The sequence below is a fragment of the Aulonocara stuartgranti genome (genome assembly GCF_965226115.1).
Source record: "Aulonocara stuartgranti genome assembly, chromosome: 23".
Lineage (NCBI taxonomy): Eukaryota > Metazoa > Chordata > Actinopteri > Cichliformes > Cichlidae > Aulonocara > Aulonocara stuartgranti.
Window position 1 is genome coordinate 3,998,490 of NC_138958.1, and position 27,322 is coordinate 4,025,811.

The 27,322-nt window shown below is 41.8% G+C and overlaps 1 protein-coding gene across 2 annotated transcripts in view; it reads right to left on the bottom strand.

Moving 5' to 3' along the window:
• Positions 1 to 389: 389 nt before the first annotated feature.
• tle5 (TLE family member 5, transcriptional modulator) overlaps positions 390 to 27,322 on the bottom strand; it is a 53,220-nt gene continuing 26,287 nt past the window's right edge. Inside the window, exons 3-7 of one of the 2 annotated variants that reach the window (XM_082523519.1) lie at positions 22,078 to 22,141; positions 14,271 to 14,315; positions 7,290 to 7,352; positions 6,448 to 6,522; positions 390 to 4,681 (exon numbers count right to left, since the gene is read on the bottom strand). In XM_082523519.1, coding sequence (XP_082379645.1) covers positions 4,457 to 4,681; positions 6,448 to 6,522; positions 7,290 to 7,352; positions 14,271 to 14,315; positions 22,078 to 22,141 — 472 coding nt within the window. In that variant the 3' untranslated portion in view covers positions 390 to 4,456. Of the gene's footprint in view, positions 4,685 to 6,447; positions 6,523 to 7,289; positions 7,353 to 14,270; positions 14,316 to 22,077; positions 22,142 to 27,322 lie in introns of both variants that reach the window. The other variant, XM_082523518.1, reaches the window with a different exon arrangement.

Consider the following 27,322-nt stretch of genomic DNA (forward strand, 5'->3'; position numbering starts at 1 on the left):
CATACTGCAGTTTCCCTCCCCCCTGGTGTCACATCAGTTTTGTAACACAATAGCACAAGAATCATCCAGGACAGACAAGAGAAGATGCAGCCATATACACATAAAGCTTTCTATGTATAACTGTATACAGAGGCGAGCACCTCCAACTACTTCAACAAATACATAGAATTTCATTTGTACGTCTAAAACGTCAGCCTTGCAAATCTCCCTCTAGTTCATATCGATTAATATTTAAAAACGAAGAAAAGGGGGGAGGAAAGGAACGAGTGCATCGATCACAGAAAGTTTGGATCAAACATTCTTTAAAAAGAAAAAAAAAATGTCTCCACTAGAAAGAAATCAATCTCAGTTCCCCCGCAGACATGCATTGATGTGTGTGTGTGTTCTGCTTTGTCTACACGCTCTGCATTTCACTACAACAAGTACAGTATGTATGCAACTAGATACATACAGTATGCAGCTAGATGGGAGGACGACGTGCCGCGAGCTTAATTCACAAGCAAGGTAGCATGTTAGCTTTAGTTGTAAGAACAGCAACGCATTTCATCTGGTTTAGCATCGACTACGGGATCTGTACAAGTGTTTATACACACCTTGTTTTATGTATTCACATACATACACAACAATGGGGATCATTGAAAGAGTCCTCCAGCAAATGCCATCAACAGTTTATCACCTGAACCTTTAGAAGACGGAGGCTTTTATTCTGAAAGTCCCTCATATGTATTTTCACTTTTGGATATCAAACGTGCACGTTCGCCGATCTCTTTGAAGGGTACTTCTGCAATAAAAATGTGCTTTATCATCAAACCGGAGACCATTCTGAGCTTATTTTCCCCCAAATGAAAGGAGCAGGTTTTTTTTTTAAAATACATATACAGCTCGAGATGGCTACACTCAATGAAGCCATTCAGAGATGAAAAGAGAGGAGGTCAAGACAGGTGTACGTGCTTTTAAGTGTGGTTCGACATTTTCAAAGTATACGTGGTACCTCTCAAATTGCATGTCATCTTTTTGAAAGCAGACATTTCGCCCATTCGCACTTCTGTTGCCTGACAAATCCCCGGGACAGTAAAAAGAAACTCCAATATATCCAAAAAGCAAACAAATTCAACCCAAACATGATGAAGAACGCGATGTAGTCTCTATTCTTTTTTGTTTTTTAACTATAGACAAATTTTCAGTCCTATTTTGCATTTTTTTTGGTGTTATAAATGCGCACTGGGTATAAAAATTGGTCTACTTCCACTATTTATTAATTTGCACTGATACTTTTCACAGCAGAGATTTTGACTTGTACTAACAGGTAGAATATCTGTGTTACTGATATAAATTACAGCTCTGGTCAATTTAAATTTCCCACTAAGCAATGACAGTATGATAGCATGAACAGTACTTAACAGCTCAATGGAAGTCATTAATTCTACTATTTACACCTTACCTTACTGGGACATGTCAAAATGTCTGAAGTGAAAACAACCAAACAAAAGATACTGTCAAACTGGCTCTATACTACTTTACAAATAATAGTCTCCTAACTGACTGAGAATTTGGACTGTAATGCTATCATTATACAAATGTTCTTAATTAAATGCAATATAAGACTTTCAGATGCTTCTAAAAGCGATCACTGATTATTCTCCTTACTAATAACATGAATTCTTGCCATGCTGGTTTAAAAAATAAATAAACAGAAGAGTTTATTAAAGAGCTGCAGATGTGTCTTCATTTCCTGTAAAGACCAATTTTAGATCACAGTAAGGAACTGTATGTAATGCAAAAGACACTCTTTAATTTTAAAAAACAAAAAACAAACAGTATTTGGTGATATTATATTATGCTCCTCTCAGATCACAACCCTATTCCAGGAAGCAGGTTTAGCTAAAATTCAGAGTTTGTTAATCCTGAGAAATCAGATAGGAAATGATCGGATTCAATTCTGATCCGATGGCAGGCCTATGGTACAAACTTTTTTCTACGATTATATAGAGCGGCCCAACATAATTTTAGTTTTATTTATTTAACCTTTATGAGACTCAATATGTCACAAGCGACCTCTGTTTCAGACAGCATCATTAAAAATGGCTGCCTACTCTGACCAGCCTCCATGAAGATACCAACTCAGAGTTGCTGATCTGCTCAGTTTACAGTTAGAGTCTGACTTTAGTAAACCTGGTTCCCAGATTAGTGACCGGCTGGTTGCTGCGTTTGCTGCGTGGCATTCAAATCACGTGTGTTGCAGAGTGCCCTCTGTTGGACAAACTATGCAATGTCAACTACTACATTTTTTGCAGACCCCCACATGGAGCAGAACTTTTTTTTCCCTTAAGAATTTGGTAAAAGATGCAGTGGGTATTTTAATAAAATAATCAACCACAACTTTAAAGCCATCTGCCTAACACTGAGTATGTTACCTTGCACCTCCAAAAAAGCTCCAACAGGTTGGTGCATGGAAACGAGACATCTGGGAATTGTCCTTTGGCGTCTGGCACCAGGACGGTGGTAGTAGATCCTCTGACCGGATAAAGACCTTCAGCAATGTGGCAGAGGTGCCGTTGCTCATAATAACATCTAAAGGAAAGTCAAACCAGAAGATTCCGCAGCTGAACTTTGTATTGCAATGAGATCATCAATGTTGTGGTGGGCTGGCATAGTTTCGCCCAGCTTCCAGCAGACTCGAGGTCTAATCTGAAAACAACCAAGAGCGTACAGGACCTTTCTGTTTGAAGGGGGTGTTTTTGTTTAGTTTGGATTCATAGCAGCAGCTGTAGAATGCACTTGTGCTTCATTTGTGTGAATTACAGTAATGTAACTATATTCAATCATACTCAGTGCCCCATGTAGGCATTAAATCAACTGTATAATGCAGGATTAATCTGATATGTGAAAGATCTTTATGTGCAGTGAATCGTAGGGTATTTAAAAGTGAATTTACAGAGAGCCCGTGTTTTTGTTTCATGCTAGGATGGAGTCATTCCATTTAGAGACCAAAATAAACCAAAGCAGACAACTTTTCGAGACCTGCATCACTGCAGTAATTGATCCCACCGGTCTAGTGTCTACTGTGCGTTAAGTTTGCACACTCAGACTGGATAAATAAGCCATTCCCTTTGTGACACAGTCTGCACTCTGTCATTGTCCTTGTTCTGCACAAGCGAGGAGGATGGTTCAAAGACACACGCTGCCCTCTGCTGTCAAACACACAACATGCACTCTTTCTCCCCTCAGTGTCTGCTCTGATATTAGTGCACATTAAAGAGGAAAAAGATGGTGGGAAGGTGTGGACGTGAAGTGGCGTTACTTCTCTTTGCTGCACGTTGTGCTACCTCAGCTCCGTTTAATGATGCCTTTCAGTTACGGTGCTGGGTGGATTTATCCAACGCACCTCACAGGGTCGGGCAAGGATCAAACGTCGGGGGGATTACTTATCAAGGTGGGTCTGTTATCTACTCTGACGGCTCTCAGCATTAAGTCGGATCTAAGATGCTTTTATTTTATATAAAATTAGGATTACTCGCAAAATCTCTAATTTGCCCGGATATGTCTTTTCATAACACCGATTCTCTTTTGAAGGCAGAGGTTTTTGATTAGAAAGTGAGTATAGCTTTTAAGCACGCTTCTGTCTTTAGCCGGGGCATTTTTTAAACAATTCTCTGATCTTTTATCAATCCAACATTTAAACTTTGAGCCCACTTTTATCTTAGAATGAATACACGCGAGGTGAAACACCATGAAATATCAACACTGCTGATTTCGGTGAGACCTTTATGTTGGGAAAATGAAGTTTTTAGGAATCCTGTGTTGCATCTGACAAGTTTTACAGCTTGCCAGCAAATCCAAGTGTTTAACAGTTTTTCTGTTAACACCTACGGAACAGTGCATTCAGTCTGACGGATCAGTCCTGTCTAACAAGGACCTATGAAAGAGGAAGAGGCAAGAGGTGGGAGGAAGACAGGGAGGAAGAGAGAGAGAGGCATGGAGAAGAAAGGAAAACACGGAAACTCAACAGGAATCAGAAGAGAGAGAAAAAGCAAGAGGGAGGCAGGAAGAAACTGAAATAGAAAGTAGTCCTGATTTTCTTTTTTTTTTAAAAGGGATAAATGTGGCTTAATCACATGCAAAAAAGAGAGAGAGAGAGAGAGAGCACACTTGAAAATACAAGATACATAAGAAAGCGACAGTCTCATGGCTTAAAAAAAAAAAAAAAAAAAAAAAAAAAAAAAAAAAGATATAGAAACAACCCAACTATGGTGAATACCAGGATATAAGGTGGTATGTGCCAAAGACCTCCCAATAATGGGGTTGGCTAGGGGGTCGGAAGAGATGAAATTGAAGCCCATGTTAGGTAGTGTCAAAGAGAGGGAGACCTGGGGGAGAGGCTATAGGCCAAGTGGGCTTGAATCTAGGGATTCAGGTCTCTGGATAAAAACAGAGCTGAATAGGGCTGAAACACCATCTAATCAGACTTGTCTCCATCCTCCTCACGGTGGCTGTCGACTCCATCCCGCGATGCTTTCTCCTCCTTGGCCAGCTGGGCTTGAGAGGCCAGCAGGGAAGAGAGGGAGAAGAGACCAGAGGAGGTGGTGACGGCAGGGAGGGTTGGCTGGCTCAGGCTCAGCGGCAGCGGAGTCATGGGCAGGGCCAGGCCCTGAAGCTGAGACAGCTGGTGAGCCTGGAGCTGCTGCTGCATGGAAAAGAATCAGACGCAACTTAGAGACAGTAGGATAGATCAAGCGCACAAATCACTGCAAAACACAGGACAGACCTATTATAGAACCACAGGTCATGTTTAATATATAACCCTTGAGGCACAGCGCTAATAGTTTACAGACAACAGGATAGATGGAACGCACGTATCATAGCACATGCTCAGTAGAAGATACACATAGCTTATTTATAATAGATGCAGTTTTTAAGATGTATAAAAGCCTAAGAAACAAGTGCAGACAAAGAGGTATCTGAGCACAGAACTGGAAAAAACAATATCATGGGATCGACATGCCTTTGATTTTAAAGTACAGAGAGATACATTGTTACTGCCACGCTTCTCTTTTACACACACCCAAAAGTGAGTTCATTTTTACGGCAGCTCCCTCTGACCTCTTATAATCGACACATAACTGCCCCCACTGATCCTCTAACTTTCTACATGATGCGACTAAAGTCAAAGCAAAAGATGTCTGTGAAGGTTCTCAGTCATCCAGGTCATCGTAGTCGAAGGAGCTTGTAAAGAAAAGCGTCTGGACTTCAAGCGTCTTCAAGCAACTTAAAGAAGTCCAGACGCTTTTCTTTACAAGCTCCTTTGAAAGCAAAAGATCCACCGACAACAGAACGCCCTACCACAAACGCCAACGCAGAGCGCCACCTTCTTTATCACAAGTCGCAGACACAAAGACAAAAGCAACGCACCACCGTGAATCATCTATCACAGTGATGGAGTGGCTGGGCTAGCGAACACTAGACAATAGTGAAATGATGGAGGAGCTAGGATAGCTAACACGAGGCTGATAATGATGAAGCGTAGCTGAACTAGTTAAAGCTGCCGATATAAAGAATATCTGCGCATAGCAGGCTAACGAGCTGGCCTGGTTTGTACAGATTTGGTATTTTAGCTAGCGAGATAACTGTGCTGTAATTGTTTCAATGGACAGGATTGTGGCTTAATCAAATTTATCCCCTCGATGGGATGGATACCACCACTTTAAAAAGACACAAAAAGTAGTTTACTCGTGATGAAGAGTACTACACACTCCTAAGACGTAAGTGTAGAAGAGATTTTAACCCTAATAATGCCCCGAGGTTATCTCTACTTAAATCTGCACATTTAACATGAAACCTAAACAAAAACATTTCAAGGCATGGAGGCTTTAACAGAAGAATCCAGCATTTCTTTGGAGCTTAGCCACTTCTAGAAAAGTTAATTTCTTATATTCCAACTTTTGGTGCATCAGAAAAAAAAAAGAAAGTCTGTGCTTTAAAAGTTTCTCTTGGACTTCATCAATATAACTCTAAAGAAACCCTTTAAAAATTAATTGTTCCCAGAGCTGCTTAAACAAAACAGTGGGAACAATTATAAATGTTTATTTTACTGTGCAGGCATACATTACCAGCGCTTGAATATAATCATGATTTATGGGTCATTTTAACGTTTTTCATTAGCAACTGGAGCTAATAAATGCTTATTTACTTTTATAATGCTCTGTTTAGGAGGAAACAGATCGGGGCAGGAAACCTTTGAGGTTTAGGGTTTTTCATTTCACACGATATAAAAAAAGCATTAAAAAAACATTTTAGGTTTTTGAGAAAAACCCTGCGATGACACACAAAGGTTTTTATCCTCACAAACAATAAGTCAATAAATGCAAGATGTAAAAGAAAACAATAGAATTGATCGGGTTGGTCAATATTTGCACTTTTTCAGGCAGGGTTAGGGTTGCAACAACGTACCCTTATGATGGAGTTCATCTCCGGGGGGGTGACCTGCTTGGCCCTCTCTATGGCTGCCAGGACCTGCTGCTGGTGCTGGAGATGGTGGGTGGGAGACAGGGGGGAGGCAGGGGGTAAAGACAAGAGGAGGAAAGTGAGAAAGACAAAAGCGAGATAGAAACATGGGGAGGAGAGTTGGGGGGGGTGGAGAGGTTAGATCAATATCAATAGTCCCAACAGAGACCCGACAACCCTCTCTGGTGTTGCGCCTCCCCCTCTGACCATTTTGCTATTCATCCAGTTACACACACACACACACACACACACACACACACACACACACGCCTTGTGTGACACCCGGGAATGGATGGTCGGCTGGTGTGCTGTAATGGGTGGAGGTCAACCCCCTGGTGGGCAGATAAGAGCATGGCTTATCTGAATCGCACAGCCATTTATTACACTGACACAAACACACACATGTATTAAGCAAGAGAAGAGTTGGATGGAGTAGGAGGAGGCAAAGGAGGGAAAAATGGAGGGAAAGAGGGGAGTGAAGGAAGAGGTCAAAAGGGGAGGGGGGAAGGGACAACCGTGAGGATGGGACAGATTGAATATGGCAGAATCGAGGTGGGGGCAGGGTGAAATGGAAATTGAGGTGGAAAGAAACACAGGAAGCAAGTGATGATGAATGATGGGAGGAGAGAAGAGGGATGCTGAGCTTGAGGTCACGGAGGTGGAGAGGTAATGAGGTGGGAATGAGGGTGATCTCATTCCAGGATGTAAGGAATAGTGCTGAGGGTCAGAGGGTTATTGACGGCTCTGTGCCAGAGTGTGCGTGCGTGTGTGCGTGTGCACGCGCTTACCTCCTGAGACAGGTAGGGGAGGACCTGTGCGCAGATCCCATTCAATCTCTTGACTATCTCAGCCTGTTGAAGGAGAGCATAGTGGTTTATAGTATTCCATATTTTTATCACTCCCAACAAACCCAGTGAAAAAATATGTAACTCAAATGGTTATTTTCCATCTTCCCCACCCTGTCAGCATCAAAGCTTAATAATTTTAACCTTAAAAATGGTCATAAATATAAAAAAAACTTTCCACTGTTTCCTAAAAATTGATAGTTGTTGTAATAAACAGGGATAATTGTATATTCAGTGGTTAGAATAGAACGTTGCATGTATGAGTATCTCAAAATAAAACACACTGGGTGTGTTCATAATGAAGTAAGGGGCGGATCTGACTGTGAAATGTAGGCTCAGATCCTGGGTTATTCGCCTTTCTGAATCTTACAATGATCAAAATTTACAAAACGGACTTTATGGTTTATTGAGTTCACCGCAGCGCACAGATTGGGATTAATGACCGGGTTTTATGCTCGATGCTGTTCCAGATGCAACCCTCGCATTTATCCAGGTTTGGAGCATTAGGAGTACACCTCAAACTGCAACGCTACACCACACCACCACTGTTTTATACAGTATGAAATGAGTGACTGAGCCCATAAACTCAGCGGGATAGTGCTTGCAGATTTTTTATTTTTATTTTTAGCCACCACAGGTGTCTCCCCCTGGTGGCCATTAAAGAGAATGGAGGTTTAAGACAGACAACATGGGGGCGCCTACGTCCATATTTATACTGTCTATAGTCAAGAATTAATGGTACAGGGGACAGAGGGGAAGGATATTCTTACTTTTCTATTAGATTAAGTCACCTAAGTAATGCTCGGTCATGAGGGGATACACTAACAGAAGGAAGCTCATACCAGCTTTGCTTCTGTCTGAGGCTGTTGAGCAACTAAACGTAGGGTGGTGGTGTCTTTAGCACATAGATGTGGATTTGCTGAATGTAAAAAATGTTACTGCACCTCACTGGGTACTAATGCCTGTGAGATCCATGGAGAAGATTTCATGAACGAATGAATGAATAAAGTCAGAGATGATAACACAGAACAACCAAAGCCAGAAGAGGTGAACAAAAACCATGCCAGGGCAAAGTGTCGAGGACAACAACTCTATGGAACAGAAGAATTCAGCATAATAGCCTCAGGCTACACAGATAAAATGTGATAGCAGCTCACGGCTCATTTTAATCTTTTCATGGGATTTAATGACAGCTCAAAATAAAGAGTATCACCACACTTATCCTTTAAACCCTTGTTAAATGTGAATCGTCATTCAGCGAATTTAAGCCACACTCATCAGTATGGGAAACATCTGCTATGACCTTCCCAAACTGGAGCAAATATATCTCACACACATGCACATATATCAGATGTGTCAGAATCCCTTTATTCACCTCATTAATTTAGTTGCTTGTACTTAATACGCTTCTAAAAACACTTGGACGGACACACACACACACACACACCCACGCACACACAGTAATAATCTCCCATACACGCACGCACACGCCGTGTTCTCTTTCACATCATGCACATTCCCTATCTTTCTCACGTGCAGGTCTATTATCACATTTGGTTGGTAATCATCCAATCCATAAGAGATATGCAAAGCAGCAGTAATTGTGTTAGAGCCTAATTCGAGGCGCGATGAGGAGAGAGAGGCTCTTCTAACAGACATTAGGCATGCAGAGCACAGTTCCCATCAAGCGCTTCACTCCTATCTGCTCATCATTACACATACAATCTCCCTGACATCTCTAAAATGTCTCTGCGGGACTCGCTCCACGCTAACTATGGCTCTGCCTCTTTTTCAGTGCCCTTTATTCTGTCTATCTTGTTTTTTTCCAACCCAGCTTTTGTCTATTCTGTTATCCCTGCTCTCCATCACCTTCTCTTCTCCCTCAGATTTTTCGTTCTGAATGCAGCCTCCTCTCTCGTGTCCTCACTTTACATTTCACTCTGCTTCATTCTGGCTTTCCTAAAATGCTATTGGAGCACTTTTCACTGACGAAATTCTGTTTCAAGGAAGTATGGAAGGCAGAGTAAACAAACCTAACGTTACACAGACTTCCTTAGAGTGTACTGGCTTTGTCACTGCGTGGGCTCCCCTATAGTCACAGGGTCTCATGGCAAAATGTGAAATACTGAGATTTTTTTCTCGTTTATGAAAGCAAGCTGTCCTGTTTTTTGTAAGCGTGACTTTGAAATATATTTCAATACAAAGAGGAAAAGGAATAGTTTTTATGCCTGCAGCACACACATGATAACATGCTGCAGGTGGCTCTTATCAAAGTGCCATCTGTTGTACTTCAACCCAAACCACGACCTTTTTCAGAACCTAGCTAAATAGTTTTAACACCTAAATCTGCCCTGAGTAGTTTTTTATCAAGAAGATTTATGATCTAAACTTGTGGTAGCAGGTTTGATTAGCTAAATCTAACCAAGTAGTCCAGATTGTTTAAACCTAATCAAATAGTCTAGATCAGGGGTATCAAACTCCAGGCCTCGAGGGCCGGTGTCCTGCAGGTTTTAGATCTCACCCTGGGTCAACACACCCGAATCAAATGATTAGTTACCAGGTCTCTGGAGAACTTCAAGACATGTTGAGGAGGCCATTTAGCCATTTAAATCAGCTGTGATGGATCAAGGACACATCTAAAACCTGCAGGGACACCGGCCCTCGAGGCCTGGAGTTTGACACTCTTGGTCTAGATTATCTAAACCAGGGGTCCCTAATCCCAGTCCACGAGGGCCGGTGTCCCTGCAGGTTTTAGATCTCACCCTGGGTCAACACACCTGAATCACACGATTAGTTCATTACCAGGCCTCTGGAGAACTTCAAGACATGTTGAGAAGGTCATTTATCCATTTAAATCAGCTGTGATGGATCAAGGACACATCTAAAACCTGCAGGGACACCGGCCCTCGAGGACTGGGATTGGGGACCCCTGGTCTAAACCTAACCGACTAGTCTGAATTGTCCAAACCTAATTGAAAGGTCAAGACTGTGCAAACCTAGCAAAGTAGTCCACATTATCTAAACCTACCCAAGCAGTTTTGACTGCTTAACCCTAACTAAGTAGAAAAACAGGTCGACAGGAAGGCAGAAACAGAATACAGCTTTATTAGCCATATTCCAAGTTTAATCCTCGACTCAACCTTGCTTTTTTTCCAGACCCCAAAAATGGCCTCTGGTATGAGTGGAAAATGAAGTCAAATTGCCCCTCTGTCCTCTAAATTTATACTTTTTCTCCCTTTAAAAGGTTGAAAATATTATTTTCATGTACACAAATGTGACCAGTTACATGACTAATCAAAAGGACTTTTGCTCCAGTTTCCATATATATCTTCAGTTTGTTATCAGATAAAAAGAATTAAAAAAAAAAAGTAATGCTCACGAAACGAGGTCAAAATAATTGGCATTTTTGTTTTGAAATTTCCTAAAACTAGGACTGGATAACTGAATCACAGCCTTTTCAGTGTCGCCACTTCTGCTTAACAAAGAGTTTCCACCATGCCGAACACGAACAACTATTCCTGCAGATGCAGCTCACATACAGATGAATATACTCAGAATTGCCTTCATAGTTTGGTTTATGTGATGAGCACAATGAGAACATATATACTATACACAACACAAACAAAACACAAATGCTGTCAGGAAGAGAAAACGAGGAAAAACAGATAAACGATACAGCTTCATTCAACACACTCCCAGTTCGATCCGCAACTCAACCTTGCTTTTCCTCACTAAGACAAAACAGAGATGCAGAGAGCAAAGAGACAGACTGCACAGAGTGGAGAGGCATTTTTTGAATTGAGTAGGACAGAGTGATCAAGAGGGAGCAATTGAATGTGTGAGTGTGAGAGAGAGAAAGAAAGAAAGAAAGAAAAAACAGGGAAACAGACAGAGGAGGAGGAGGAGCAGCAGAGAGGGGAGTGTGGCTCTGCACAATAGGCCTAGACATGAATGCTCCTCGACACTCGTTTCCACACATCCCCTTCAATTTCAACTCTCTAATGGAACTAGCGATTCTCGGCACCCACTCACACTGTGCACAAAGGACGGGCGTGTGCGCACACACAGTAACAGCAGCACACACGAGCAGAGAGACACAAACGTTTATGAACATGCGCTGGTAACATACGCGCACACACAAAAAACGCAGGCACATGCGGTGATGGAGTGACTGGAGGGGCTCAGGAGCGTGCACGCTAACACACCGAAGCTCACGCTGGCTCTACCCACACACTGACATTTCTAAAAGATTGCAGACAGCCAATGGGAAAGTACATGAGCTAATGTACACACACGCACGTACGAAGATTGCTGGGTACACACACAAACACACAACTCCATTTGTGCCTATGAATTTAATCCCTATGAGATAAAGGAGAAAGGTGTGTGCGTTTGCTTAGCATGCATCGCGGTGCCCGTCTTGTGCTTCCAACCTCAGAGTTTGTGCGGGTGCATACAAGTGAAGGTCTTTAAATCATGGAAGCTGCTACTTTCATGTGTGTCTCCATTCGTCAAAGCATGCTCCCTTCTTCCAATATGGCTGTCAGCGCACGCCGTCAATCATACGACAGCGTGCGTGTGCGTTTGTGAGTGTGGATGGGCAATACCAGACGAGGTCATCGATAAGGGTTGGCCCCTTGGAGGCCCATCGCTCTCTCCTCCTGCAGGCTGAGCATAAATTACTCCCCCTGCTGCAGCAACACAAACTGATGTATGGACCACTCCCTCACCCACGCCCTGCCTGATTGAGGGCCTTTTTTTCTCCTCCATTTCAAAATACCTTACTAGTTCTTACAGCACCGTTTTCACTGGATGTAAATATAATGCCATTTTGCCAAGACCTACATCCACATGAAATGACTGCGTGATGCTCAAAATTACTAAAAACAACAAAAAAAATCAACAACAACTGGATTTACACACAGAATTAGGTGACCTCACTCAAATGAGATCCCCAAAGGAAACAGAGATTATGTTTAATAATCATACCAACAGTTCAATAAGCTGTCGGTGCATCACGAGGAATGCACAGCTCCTTTGACACTTTGTATTTTATTCAACTGAATCAATTTTAGACTTCGTCTGCTACAATCCTATGATATTTAGTTGACTAAAACTAAAAGGATTTAGTCCTAATTAGGAATAAAACTAAACGTTTTTTTAATCAAAAGACTATGGCTACAACTAAATCAAAAACTGCTGGGCCAAAGGTGAGGGTAAGAAGGTACATCATAGATGTACTTTCATACTTTATCTTCACCACAACAGCCCAGTACTGCGTCTGCATCACTGTTGACACCGCATTCATCTATCTGTCAGCCTCCTGCTTTCCTCTTCCCTCACTTGTAAACAAGACCCTAAGATATCATCCACTTGAGGTAGCAGCTCGCTCCTGCACCCTGCAGTGGACACGCTGCCCTTTTCTGACTAAGAACCGTGGCTTCGGAGTTTCAGGTGCTAAATTCTCACCCCAGCTGCTTCACACTCGGCTTCCGGAACAAGGTTGATGAGTCCAAAGGAACCACACCATCCGCCAAAAGCAGAGATGAGACTCCTGAGACCATGAACGGAAATCCTAAAAAATCCTTTTTACAAAAATTACTGGACTTATTCTAGTAATGACCATAATTGCCAAACTGAACTTCGTGTTTTAATCAGTGACCTGAAACTAGTGACTAAGCCCATGAACTCATCAGGAAGGTGATCTGATGTCAGACAGCTAGGTAGCCAAGGGCCATTGCCCCATAGACATCTATACTACCAGACATACTTTTGTTAGGAAAGGAGTCGCCCCCTGCTGGCCATTAAAAAAATGCAAGTTTAAAGTACTTCCACATTAGCTTCACTTTCAGATGTTGGCACAAAGTCCATCTTTTATACTGTCTATGGTAAATCTTTGTACCTGTCACTGTTTACTCACCCGTCCCATCAAAAAAAAAAAAAACACTAAGCTGCTCTCTGAGTATCCATGTCTGTAGCATAATAAGGCTACCACAATACAGCAATGTGGATCTGCCAGTCAAACATCAGTGAGGCACATGCAACAGGTAACTTATGGAGACATTCCCAACCCTGGCAACCAATGCATCTGAGCCAGGTTAAAGAAAAAAAGAACCCTGTAATGAAGTGCATAATTCAAGGTTCAGTAAGTATTAAAAGTCTTTTTATCTGCATTGATGAGGTTAGCCAACTGGCACCTCAAAGTCCAGGAAATTCTCCCAGCTGAATCGTCAGTATGAACAACAAGCAACGATACAGGACAGCGAGTACTTGAGACATTTTTCAATCACAGAGTACAAAATGACGCTAGATTATTGGTAAATGTATGATTCATCTGTAAATATTAAAACAAATTGCTCTGAAATTACTACAACTTTTATTTGTGGCTCTCGCAGGTTTATCCATAACACGTATAGAGAGAGCACTGCCTGTCAGACAGCTGCTAGCCAGGTTTATAAAATAATTCATTTATGCAGAGGAATGTAGCTACTTCCTGCTGACAGCACAAAAGCATTTTTCACTCAGATTTGGCTTCTTTGGATTTTTTCCTGTAGTATTTAAATCCACATGTCAAAGCTAACTGACAGGAAGAAAAATTCTAAACATTGGTAAAAGCAATAACAAAAAATTAGACTGATAACCCTCGGCAGTAGTTGCATGACGATGGAGACACCTCAGTTTATAGAAGCATGTTAGAAAGGAAGCCTTAAGCAACATAATACACACAGGAGGTACAATAGAAACTTGATAAACATGCATGCCCCTCAGTTTGAATCCATCACATCCTGCAAGCAGAAAAGGCATCCTCCTGTGTTTCAATTTTCTTCACAAAAGCAATCTTCTGTTTATGATCATACAACAGTTTTACATCCTATGTGATGGGAATAAAAGAGCGAACTTTAAGGAGACTAAATACAGACTTACCTGTTTGTGCATCTCAATGTTGAGCCCGTAGGACATCTCATAGTACTACACAAAGAAGAGGAGAAGAAGAAGAAGAAAAAGCTATAAAAACACAGGCACCGAACTGTTGCCAGAGAAATTGTCTGTGCAGGAGCTCCATGCTAACAATTTATCATGCTCAACTGACTGCATGTGACAAATCACGTTTGAAGCTAATGTGCATTTTGATTGCACCACAATCGGAAATCGCACAAAAATTCTGTTTCTCAGCTGGAACACTCGAAGCATCTTCAGTTTGCTTCGTTGCTTTTTTCCACCAAAAGCAACGAATGCTAATATGATCATAAAAAACATTATACGGGCCTTCTTAAATCCAAGAGATGATTCCCGAAAGGCATCATTACACTGCAGATTAATAAGAACAAGAATTCACATGGGTACAGTAATCTTGAAACACTGCGGAAGACTTTATTCGCCTTTTCATTTTTGCCTTTGTTTTTAAGTAAACAGCTTAATAACAACCTCCAATGTTCTTTGTTCGATGTTATTTGATGTAAAATGATGAGCTGCTGAAACCGAAGCTACGACGGCACATAAAAATAAACCGATCAACTGATTTGCATAATTAATCTGCCAGTTTGTCATTTTATCCTCCTTCTCATGTACACGCCAGCTCCCTCATACAAATGAAATTTGCATGTATGAACTGCCAGAGAATATAAACAGTTGCTTAATTTAAAGGGCGTACTGAAGTTCTGTTTGTCGCTTACAGCTGTTTGTGTGCAGGATGAGTTTCATTAATCTCTGCAATCATCACACAGCAGCAGGATCCACATGTGTGCGCACGTGGAACAAGAGACGCTGCCTCATTTATTATTTAGAATTATTAATTATCCAGACAAGTCGATGTGATCGGTAACAGTCCCTTTACTTACTTCTACACTTCAGACATGTTCACACACACACATGCAAAGAGAAGACACAAAGAGGAAGAGAGACTGCGAGAGAAAAGGAGAGACAGAAGAGAAACGGCTTCTGTTGTGTGTCTGTGTGTGTGTGTGTGTTCAGTGTTAATGAGAGGGCCACCTTCTAGGCGTCAACCCTGTTAATCACCCACTCTGTCTGCAGGGGGACTGGCTCTGTCACTGGAAAACAAACAACACACAGATCTCTCACTCACACACACATTTTTGTCTCTCGCTTGTTGTCACTCACACACAAACACACACGCACATATGCACGCACACACAGTTGTTTGTGTTCAATTTCACACTGGCTCTCTCTTGTAAGTGAATGCACGTGCACGCACGCACATGCACGCGCACTAAAACATAGCTCCGTAGCTGCTTGTGCCCACGCGGAAGCTCCCTAAAGTAATTACAGCGCTGGGGAAATGGAGGTGCTGCCGCTGGCTGGGGGAGTGGGGCAACCTGATATGCTATTAGAGGAGGAGTGGGGAGGTCGTAGTGGGGATACAAGACTCGGCCTGCCACTGATGGAGTGGAAGTGCGATTGAAAGTGCGCGTATGTGTGTGCGTGGCTGACTGTGTGTGCGTTCGAGTCAGAGTGGGCGAAGGAGGCTGTTTTGGCAATACTGCATTCACAATTCAATTTTACAGGTTTTATTTCAGCTGAATGTGAAGATGGCTGCACAATTACATCAGCATGTATCCAATAAGGGCTGTGCACATATTAAAAAAGACAAATGGTAAGCAAATGGTAACAAACGTGTAATTTATCTCAGTTAATCCAATACAGCGGATCTACAGAGGGGTGATAAAGTGAAGGAAATATCTCAACACTTGACCTCTACAAACGAGGAGATCCAGTAATTATTTTGGGGCAGGTGTCCCCTTGGAGGAAAGAGCAACTGCAAATCAATACAAATCCCTTCTGAGGCATCACCTTTATCCTATAATGAAAATTTTCCATACTGATGGGAGTGGTGTCTTGGCAAGTGATGCCAATTCTTCATCAACTCTTTCCCCATAAAAACCTTTTTTCCAAGGGTTGCTCCAGTAAGCTATACAGGCAGAGATCACTCTCACTAACTAACTTTTGATGCACAACCAGTTATTTTGATATAAAGCAGTCATGGGGGAAAGAGTTAAAAAGGTAAAGAATGCTTTAAATAATTAAGAAAATGTGATTCTTTTGGAAAAGCATGATTACTTCCCTCCAGTAGAGATCCAGAGGCTTGTGAAATAAATGCCAAGACACTCCAAAGCTGTTCTGGCAGCACGTGGTAGTCCCACTCCTCACTAAAGCCGTTTTCACATAAAAACTCTGAAACTTTTGGCAGAATCAGGTCAGGGCATCATCTGCTCTCCTTTCTCACATGTATCGATGGTGCAGCGGTTAGCACTGTCACCTCAGAGTAAGACGATCCTGTGTGAAGTTTGCGTGTAAACCCTGTATGTGCTTCCTCTCAAAGACATCCATGTTAGCTTGACTGCTTTCTTGAATTTGTGCAGAACAATCCTGTGTAAGAGTGATGTGAAAAACTAGTTTAGAGTTTATTGGCTGGACTATTGTAATTCATTATTATCAGGTTGTCCTAAAACATCCTTAAGAAACCTCCAGTTCATTTAAAATGCTGAAGCGAGAGTACTGGCAGGGACTAGGAAGAAGGAGCATATTTCTCCCATATTGGATTTTCTTCATTGTTAAATCCAAAGTCAAATTTTAAATTCTTCTCCTCACATTTTGGATAATCAGTCCCCATCTTATCTTAAAGACCTCATAGTGCCATATCACCCCAATATAGCACTTCAGTCTCAGCCTGCTGGTTTACTTGTGGTTTTGAGGGTACTTATAAGTAGAATGGGAGCCTTCAACTTTCATCACATTTCCTATGATGGCTTATTTCTTCTAAACACACCTCTTATAAATATGTGTTGCACACCACTTTGTATTTAAAGGTGGCTGTCCCTGCCTGAGCTCGCCGGAGGTTTCTTCCATTAAAAGGGTGTTTTTCCTTCCCACTGTCACCAAGTGTCAGCTGATTGTTGGGGTTTTCTCTCTATTGCTGTAGGATCTTTACCTTACAATATGAAACACCTTGAGACGACTTCTGATTTTGTCCTCTCTAAATTAAATTAAACTGAACTGAAATTAAACGTGGCTGCCAGTCTAAAGCACAGCTGGCGAAAGTGATCCATGTTCTCACTTCTGGAAATGAGGCTGCTGCCTGAGTGAAGTGCAGGAAAATGGCACAGATCGGATTTAATCTATAGGGAGAACACATATAATATTGATTAATTTAGATGCAGCAAAGAAGGAGCTGAGGTGGAATTGAATGTGTGAGATGATCAGCTGGGATTGCAGATAAGTTGGCCTACCTGCTAGCCTCAATACTGTGGCTTTTTTAAAACTGTCACAGATCTCTAGACAACATTTTATTTCTTCTTTTAAATCTGTAACAGGGTTGGACGCAAACTATTTATTTATTTGCTGGCTGCCTTTTTTTTTTTTTTTTAAATGTTTTATTTCCCAGACCCAATTACATGTTTATAAAACAACTGGTGCGTTCACTGTTATATATGGTTTTAAACTGCTCAGATTCAAGCAGATTGCACTTTTATGCCCCTCACATTTTATATATGAAGCTTGAGTTTCAAATAAAAATGAAAGACCTTGTAACGAAGAATCAGAACTCCTCAGCAGACTCTGGAAACACTGCAAAGTGCTACTTGTCTGGCATTTTCTCTTAAAAGTGTCCATGTTTCATTCAGCTGCGCATTTCCTGTCTCACTGTTTTCCAGCACGATAGCTATAAGATGCAGGCTGAAGAAAAAGCTGCCTCATATTCTCCTCCTCACTAAAGTTAGACATGTGAGGTTAAGCAGGATTTACGCTCTGTCTGAATTGCATGTCTGATGGTCAGATAGCGTTAGAAACCCCTTTCACCCGCATCCTTCCTGACATTTGATAGTGGGTGACACACACACACACACACACACACACACACACACACACACACACACACACACACACACACACACACTCTATCTTTAATGTTCTAAAGCAGACATTCACACCCGCTTCATGCCTTGCAGAGGTGAGAGAGAGAAGCCAGGGATCTTACTCAACTATTTGTTCTATTTTTCCAATGTTTCCCTGGAAAGTCTTATCCCAGTTTTTACATAGTATCACATAACATCACTGCAAAGTTTTAAATGGGGCTTATTTTGCAAAATCAATGCTTCCATGGCTTTTGCAAAATAATTACACCTACCAATAGGGCTGTTTGATATAAACATAAACATTTTACGCTATTGTTTGTTTCGTGGTGTCGCAAAATTCATTGTTTACTGCAATATTTTTTCATTGTTTTGGTCACTGTAGTGTTTATATTAATTTCTTAAAGTTCTCTCTTTCTCTTATATTTAATATAACCACACTACGGACGGACAAGCGCCTGTTTTTATGCGTTTTGGTTAGCAACAACGACGGTAACAGCATCGCGTGTCCGCTTGTTTATGTTCCACATAAACCTTTCACAATAAAGCTCAAGATCCTGTTGAGACTTTTCAAAATAAACTAAATCACGTGAAAGAGCAGATTATTTATGGATGAGAATTAAAAAAGAGCCGCCAGGTGCTAAAAAATAAACCTTAGACTCAAACGTTAGAACAGGCTTTCCCCCGCAGCACGCCGTGTAATAAATACTCACAAAGAAAACAGCGGCCGTTACAACTTATGTCTAAAAATGTATCGTTTCATGCATCAGTTAAAACACTCGACTCCAGCTACATGACGCGCAGCTGGAAACACTTCCCGCAAGTCGAGCTGCCCGAGATTCACAGAATTTACAGAAAATGTTAAAATTTTGTGATTTATATCGTTATCAGGACGATAGAATTCTTATATCGGGATATGAGATTTTGGTCATATCGCACAGCCCTACCTACCAAATAGAGAAAAGATCATTCCCCTCTTGTAACATCAAAATTGGGGAAAAGCACCACCTATTACCAAATCTAAGCAAACCAATTTATCAGTTTTGTTTTGGCCAATTTTAGCAGCTTCACCTGAGTAACTTGTTGGCGTCTTCACACGATCCAAAGGCAGGAATGTTAAGTTTCCTGTTGATTCTTGATTCGCCACATGTAAGATAGGGAAGTTCATGTGGTTGCAAACCATCCAGAGTGAACCTTGCCTTTTGACCAGTGTCTGCTGGGACTGGCTCCAGCCCAGTTTTCCCTCCTGGCTGCAGTATTGTTCTGAACGATAGATGCATCAAGTCAGAAGAAGTAGAAGATGTGGAAATGGGAAGCAAAGTTTGCTTCAGAACGTCTGACATCTCTTGATGTGTAATCTGGGAATCTCTGAGCTCCTGCACTGATATATCATTGAAACTGCAGTAAAGACCAACCCACTCGAGTATCCTGAATCAGTGTGTTTCTGTTTTAAGATTTAAGATGTCCAAAGTGCAGCTATCACATTAGAAAAAATGAAAGACAGAAAGCTAAACTTTCTGCTAGCTTTCCTTTCTTGTAGCACCAGTGTTCCCTTGTGCTTATATTCAACATATAAGAAACATATGATCTGGTCTTCTTAACAAATGTAAGAAGCACTCAGTTAATCAATTTTGTGCAGAAGAGTCAAATATACACTCTGATACTATTATATTGCAGACAGAATCTGATAAAGAAAGTCTAGCTTAACAATGGAAGCTGATAACCACTGCTGTGATACCCATTTTCTTAAACTAGAGTTTTAGGGGTTTTCAAGCCTGGCTATGTAATGTAATGTAGCACCAAGCTGCTAACTTGTACCAAAGCTGACTGTTGTTAAGCAAGAAAGGTTCAGTAACTTCAGTAAAAGCAGGAACAACCATCTAGAAATAGACACAATGCTGGGACATTAAAGACTTACATTATCTTGTTAAAACTTGGTACAATATAGGACTTTGAAGTGGTCCTAAGAGATAATGATCTGTCCCTTAGTCATTTAAAAGCAGGACCACAACATTTAAGGGGATAGAAACTACACAGAACACTCAAACTGAGCTTTGCCTCCATCAGCCTTTGAATTACCCATTGCATGTATGCAGCCTTGTCTGGTTTCTGTCTTTTAAAGTGTCCCTTAAATTGATTTAGCACATGCATCACAGAGTCACTGAGTGAACTGGAGGCAAAGGAGCACTCTTAAAAAGAAAAAAGAGATGCTTTGGTTAACGTTGCCAAAAAACAGAGCAGCTGAAAGTTGTATATCACTTTGTAGTGCCTCACAAGCTGATCAGAAAAATACCAAACCCTAATGAAAACTTTGTGCTGATAATATCAGCCTGCAGGCTACTAAACAGTCTGTAGAACATTTTTCTGACTATAAAAGTCATCAATTTGTGCAGCTGCGTTTCTTCAAAACATTTAAATGCTTAAATCAACTATTACCTATAATCTGGATAAATCACTGCAATTACACAAAGAAAAAACACACAAATCAGAATTTGCTGGGTTCTGCAACACACTTTAGTAAGAGTTTCCATTTATTTCTGAAATTCGTGGCATCGGTTTTTCATTAAATCTGTTTTACACGACTGTGCTCTTGTTTCAGTGGGTGTGTGCTTATGTGCACAAGGACGACAATGCCCGAGTGTGTGTGTGTGTGTGTGAGAAACTGTGTGTACACATGTCTGCCTGAAAGATACACAGAGGAATTGTGTGTTTGTATGTGTCTGCTGCCCTGCTGATGGTGGAGAGAGCAGTGCGGCAGCGCAGATGAGATGAGATTAAAGCCAGTCAGAGGATCAATTAGAGGCAAAACATCAGACGGCTACACAGCTACGGCCAACAACAATGAGATTAGCCCCGAGGTGGAGCAGAGAGCAGGCAACCACATCTGTGTGTGCATGTTTGTGTGTGGATGTGAATGTGTGGACAGAGACAGAGAGATGGGGGGAAAAAAGAGGAAATGAAGGGGGCTGGGGGAGGCGAGTAACACATACATTAACTACAGAAGCAAAAGGGAACAAAGCATGAAAAATTCTGGTTTATTTCAGTTCAGGTTTTGTTTTTAGGGAACATGATACCATCATTTCAATCATGTTACGTGTTGAGATTTCAAGTCTAACGGGGCTACAATCAACACCAGTCAGCAACTGGATTTGACTGCACTGCGCACTTTAGGGTTTCACCAACATGTCCTTCAAACTGAACTAAAAGAAAATGTTTTTTCCAGATATGATATCCTAATTTGAAGGATGGCGTTATCTGTCTGTGCCAAAATTGTGCAAATCACGGCTGGAAAAAATTACATTTTACGATCCATTAGCACGGCAAAAGTTTTGTTTGCTCACTTAGTCCAATCTCCTCCTGCTGCAGGCTTCGCGGCTCTGTAATAACATCACCCAACTTCCTTCTTTGTTCGCTGACAGACAACAGCCTTTGTTCCAGCAAACACTAAAGGGACATGTCGCTTGATCATTAAGGCATGCTTTTTCAGGGCATTTGCTGAAACAACTGATGCCGTCCGTTTTCTTCGAAGAAGAATCTAATTAAGGGAGTTGTTAGACTGTTTAGATGAGTTTGGAAAATTAATAATGTAACTGTCAGATTCCCAAACAAAGGAAACATTTTTCAAGAGAAGCACAACGACGGCGTCACTTCTTTGCTAACTGAAATCATTTGCAAGCAGTTTTAAGAAAATCTATGAAAATGACTTGCTGTGCAAAAGGGAAGATGATGAAGGGTATGGAGGAGGTAGAGTGAAAATACAAAGAAGTTGCACAACAACCAAAATCTACATTAGTTAAAAACAGTGAAAAGATGGCATTTTGTGTCAACCATCAGCTCTGACGCGCAGCACACACAGCTTAACTCACCATGATATAATGGCGCTGCATCTCTGACTTCTCACTGGCCAACTTGTCACACTCGAGCTTCAAACTGGAGAGAGAGGGAGGGGAGAGGAGGACAGAGTCAGACCTTGTTATTCAGCTCGACAGTCTTCCTTCTAAAAGTGCTGACACCAGGTGACTTCTACCCCCCTTCATCATCATTACCTCCACTTTCACCGGCAGCACTGTCATCACTTTCATCATTGCTTCAACCGCCACCATCATCATCAGCAGCAGCAGCAGCAGCACCACCTCCGTTCTCATCATCCCCCGCCACCATTTTCATCTATATCATCGCTGCCAACTGCATCATCATCATTAGCACCATCATCATCATCATCCTCGCCTTTATTAGGTCAGTGGCAGCGTGTTCGCCACACCTGACATGTGTCGATTGACAGGAGGAGGTCAAACTCCCTCTGAACTCCAGAGACGAGCCGAGCCAAAATGTCTGCTCACTAAATCAAAGAAGAGGCAGCGAAGCAAAAAGTCTAAATATAGTGTTGACGCGTTCTCTGCGACCCTTTCCCTGCGACAGCCATTAGCTGTAATCATGTCAGCGTTGATGTCACGCGAGGCGACAGGACAAAGGAGGATGCATCAACAAGTCAGCCTGATTGTCAAATAAAAACGACAGAGGTGGAAAAAAAAGAGCCCCTCTGTGATTTTGATTGAAGCAGCCTTTTATAGCGTGTCAGTCACAGGCGGAATCATCCGATGTGAAGCGTGGGTAAGACTCATCAAAATATGCAGACACACATGCTAGATAGGTTCAGATTTAGGATAAGTCTGTAACCTGTTTGATGGTGTGTGTATATTTATGCAGGGTTGTTCTTCGCAGCTGTCTGCAGGAATGACAGCTCGATTATAGCGAGCGATGGCTCAGTCTTTGCCGCTGTTAGTCTTAACTGGCAGACTGAACACCGTGTTACACACAGGCAATAATGTAAGCTTACTCATACACACAGAATTGTGCTGCTTTTTCTATACTTACTGTAGCTACTGCAGTGTAGACTGCAGCTAGAGCCTCCACCCTTGCCCTGACTTTAAATACAAAAACCACAATATAATGAAAAAGTATTCAAGACTGGTTTGTGATAGGATGCCACCACAAATCCAGTCAAGAAATTTCCATGGTACTAAATATTCTACAGTCAGCCGTTAGAGGTATTATAACAAAGTGAATGCGACTGGGAATGACAGCAACTCAGACATGAAGTGGAAGGTCCATGTAAAGTTACAGAGCGGGGTCAGCAGATGCTGGGCACAGCACAGTGCACAGTGCACGCCAACTTTCTGGAGAGTCAATCGCTACAGACCTCTAAACTTTACGCGGCCTTCAGATTAGCTCAAGAACAGTTCGCAGGGAGTTTCATGGAACGGATTTCCACAGCAGCTGAGGGGATTATGGAAGGGGTTGTATTTCAGGAGGTGGGCTCAACCCCTTAATTAATAAAAGGAACTCTTAATGCTTCAGCATCCCAAGACATTTTGGACAATTTCATGCTTCCAACTTCGTGGGAACAGTTTGGGGATGCCCCTTTATTGTTCCAACGTGGCTGCAGACGAGCGCACAAGGCAAGATCCATGAAGACATGGTTGAGCGAGTTTGGCTTGGAAGAACTTGACTGATCTTCACAGAGTACGAAACCTGATTTGGATGATTTAGAGCAGAGACTGTGAGCCAGGCCTTCTCGCCCAACATCAGTGTCTGACCTCATAAATGCGTTACTGGAAGAATGGTTAAAAAAAAAGAAAAGAAATTCCCATAAACACAATTCTAAACCTTGTGGAAAGCCTTCCCAGAAGAGCAGAAGCTGTTATAGTTCCAAAGGGTGGGCTGACATCATATTAAATCCTATGGATTAAAAAACGGGATGTCACTGAAGTTCATATGCGTGAAAGCAGAAAAGTGAATGCTTTTGGCAATAGAAAAAGCAAGTTTTCACAGTACTATGCAGGGCTGTGAACTCCTTACTGCTTCTATAGGAAGTAGGAGGTTAAGTAGCAGCCAGGTGCTGCTAATCAAAATAAATTTATTAACTCATCAACCAAGAGCTACATCTCAGTCTCCAGAGTCCTCAGATTGAATTTCATGACTGCACAATTGTAAAAAGACTAAACAAATAAGGCTTGATGACAAGGCAAGGAAAGCCACAAACTCAGTGGATGAAACAGGTGCTGAGAAGCTTTCTCAATTCTATGGAATTCACCCAAAGTCCAAGACTCCAAGGATCTTCCAGAAAAAAAACCCAGAAGAGGGAACAAAGATTCATGTCTATACCACTATCCAGGATGTGTGGAGCAGTCATGAATAGTAAGATGCCCTCCTAGAGTGAACTGCAAGGATTGCTGCTAAGCAGTGAGAGTGCCTCAGGCAGCAGAAGACAGAGGTGTTAAGGAAAGGCGAATAAGACCAATGCTGATCCATCCACCATTGGCAGACAGAAGAAAAAACGTGCACCAAAAAAACATCCTACCAGTAGGTACAATTTACAAAAGGCCAGGGTGAACAAAAACAAACACATTGTTCAGATAAAAGCAGCACTGGAAGAGGCCCCTTCAGTCTAGTTCATTAAACACAACCACAATTGCGGAAAAAAACTGCTGACTTGACTCTTATCCAGATGACAATCGTGAATCCCACAGCCACAGAAGGTCATTACTGAAAAGTGGATTTAAGCATGTTAATGGAGAGCTGACTAGAAAGGAAAAGCAAAGCAGAAAAAGAAACAAGGACGGCTGCAACCTTGAGTGGACTGTGAAGGAAAGTTGATTCAAGAACTTGTAAGAGTTTCACAAGGAGTACCTGAGGCGGGTGTCATTGCATCATCAGCCACCACCCACAGAAATGTTCAGGAAAGGAACTTCAACTAGTACATTTCTAATATCAAGCCACTCCTGAACCAGATGCAATGTTGCAAGTTCTTATCTGGGCTAAGGAGAAAAGGAACTGGACAGATCCAATGTATCATTTCATTGGAAATCAAGGTCATAAGGAATAGAAAAAGAGTGCAGAGGCACAGAAAGTAAGGTTGGATTTTGATGTCCAGTGTGATGTTTCCACAGTCTGTGAAAATTTAAGATGCCATGTCATCTGCTGGTGATTGGCTCACTGTGTTTTATCAAATCCAAAGTCAATACAGCCATCTACTAGGAGATTTCAAAGCACTTTATCATTCCATGTGTTGGCAAACGTTATGAAGATGCTGCTTTTCTTTTTCAGCAGACCTTAGCAACTGCATCCATGCCAAAACATTTGCTGAACATATTATTAATGGTCAGCAAACATTATTTTGCAGAGGTTTGTGATTGGCTAGCCATGTCCGCTGACCTGAAGCACATTGAAAATCCATTGTCAAGAGGAAAACTAGAAACAATTGATCCAAGAATACAGATGAGATGAAGGCTACTATCAAAGCTTCTATAAAAGTTTGGCAGTGCCACAAGCTGACCACCTCCACGCCAAGCCGCATTAATGCAATAATTTGCAGTAAAGGACCCCCAAGTACTGAGTGTATAAGTGAAATTGAACATTATTCAACTGGATTTCTCATTTTCATGAGCTATAAGAACATAATCATCAAAACTAAAACGTTAAAAAAAAATAATTAAAGTTTACCTTCTGGAATGAAAATTTTTATTTAGTTTTTTTCGCACAATTGTAACTGATGATGGGATATCTGTGTTTGTAAGTAGATAGAAACATCCTCTTCTGTCTTATCTCAGCTCTCACGGTGCTCTCACAGCAGCTGTTCCTAATGTAAACGCTAACAGCCAAACAGTTTACCTTTTTTCCCCCGCTCTGTCTCCTGTGTTTCCTTTTCTGTCTCCCTTCCTTTTATATGTGTATTTTCTGTCACTCTGAACTCTGTTAACAACTCTGTAACCCTGTTACTTCCTGCTTTTTTGTTAATAAGTCACCTTGTGTGTCTTGTGTGCTGGTTTGCCTTACTGTGTTAGCATTTTCCCCTCGTCTGCTCTGCCCTCATTAGATTCACCTGAGTCTTCTTTCCCAATTAGTCTTCTCTGTGTATTTATAGATGGTCTCTTCCTCCTTTACTTGTCAGTTCATCTGAGTTGCTTGGCTGTTTTCCTGTCTGGGTTACTGCCTCTGTCTTTCTCCACGTCTCTGTGTTGTTCTGAAGTTTTAGCTTCTCCTTTTGGCTACTTCTTCGTTCTTCCATTTATTACCTTTAGTTTGACATTTGTCATGCCTGAGGTTTCCTTTTTTTAAAAAAAAAATCCAACCAGCCTCCCAGTATCAGCTTTGAGGTCTTCATATCAGTAACATTTTTAATGCCCTTTATTTTTATTATTTATTTGCCATAATATTTAAACTCATGTAATGATTGGTTCTTGCTGCTGAAAACAAGGATGTCATCTTCGTGCATGACAATGTTTCTCAAGAATCCACACGTGTATAAAACAAGTAAACAGTGACCCGCTTTAAAAGAAAATCCACTCTGCAGCAATAACACTCAACATTTATCGTATCAACCATCCAACTCTTTTTATCGATACGAAGAAATTGAGAACAGTTGCAGCCAAAATGCAACCAAGCAAAATAAAGATGTGCACTTGTTGGCTGCTCCAAGCTAAGGATATCTGGTTATGACTTCTCACACCTTGGTAAGCAACAGATGTCCAACCTGATAACACTGACATGTGTGAAGGGTTTTTTTTCTTTGGGCTGGTGATTTTAATCCTTAATCCTGTTTTCGTACGAGCAGCCTCCACTCGCCCAAAATGTTCCCCTTCCCACTTACATAAAACCCTTAGCGCCATCCCTGTGTACATGCGTAGGCTGTATGGTGGGTTGTCATGACAACAGGCGTCCCCGCTGCCAGCCTACCTGGGATTGGCTCCGTGCCTCCTCTGATTGGTGCTCAGCAGCCCCCGGGCCTGCGCCACTGTTCTCAAACGACACTTTGATGGAGTTTTATTGCCGATTCTTCCGCCTCTAAATCGCTCCTGCTGTCATCTTTATTTTGATTTATGTATTCCCTGATCTATTTATGCATGTGAACGAGGGGAGGGGAGAAGAGACGGGGGAAGGAGGGTGGGCTGTCGGGTGGGAAGAAGAAGACAGCGACAGCTACAATGCTCGGTACTATACCCGGGGGAATGCCTGCGGTACATTTGCCTTTTAAAGTCTTCAGCAACAGACACACGCAGCTCAGCAGAATACTACAAAGCCTCGTCTATGGCTCCCAAGCCCCCCCACCCA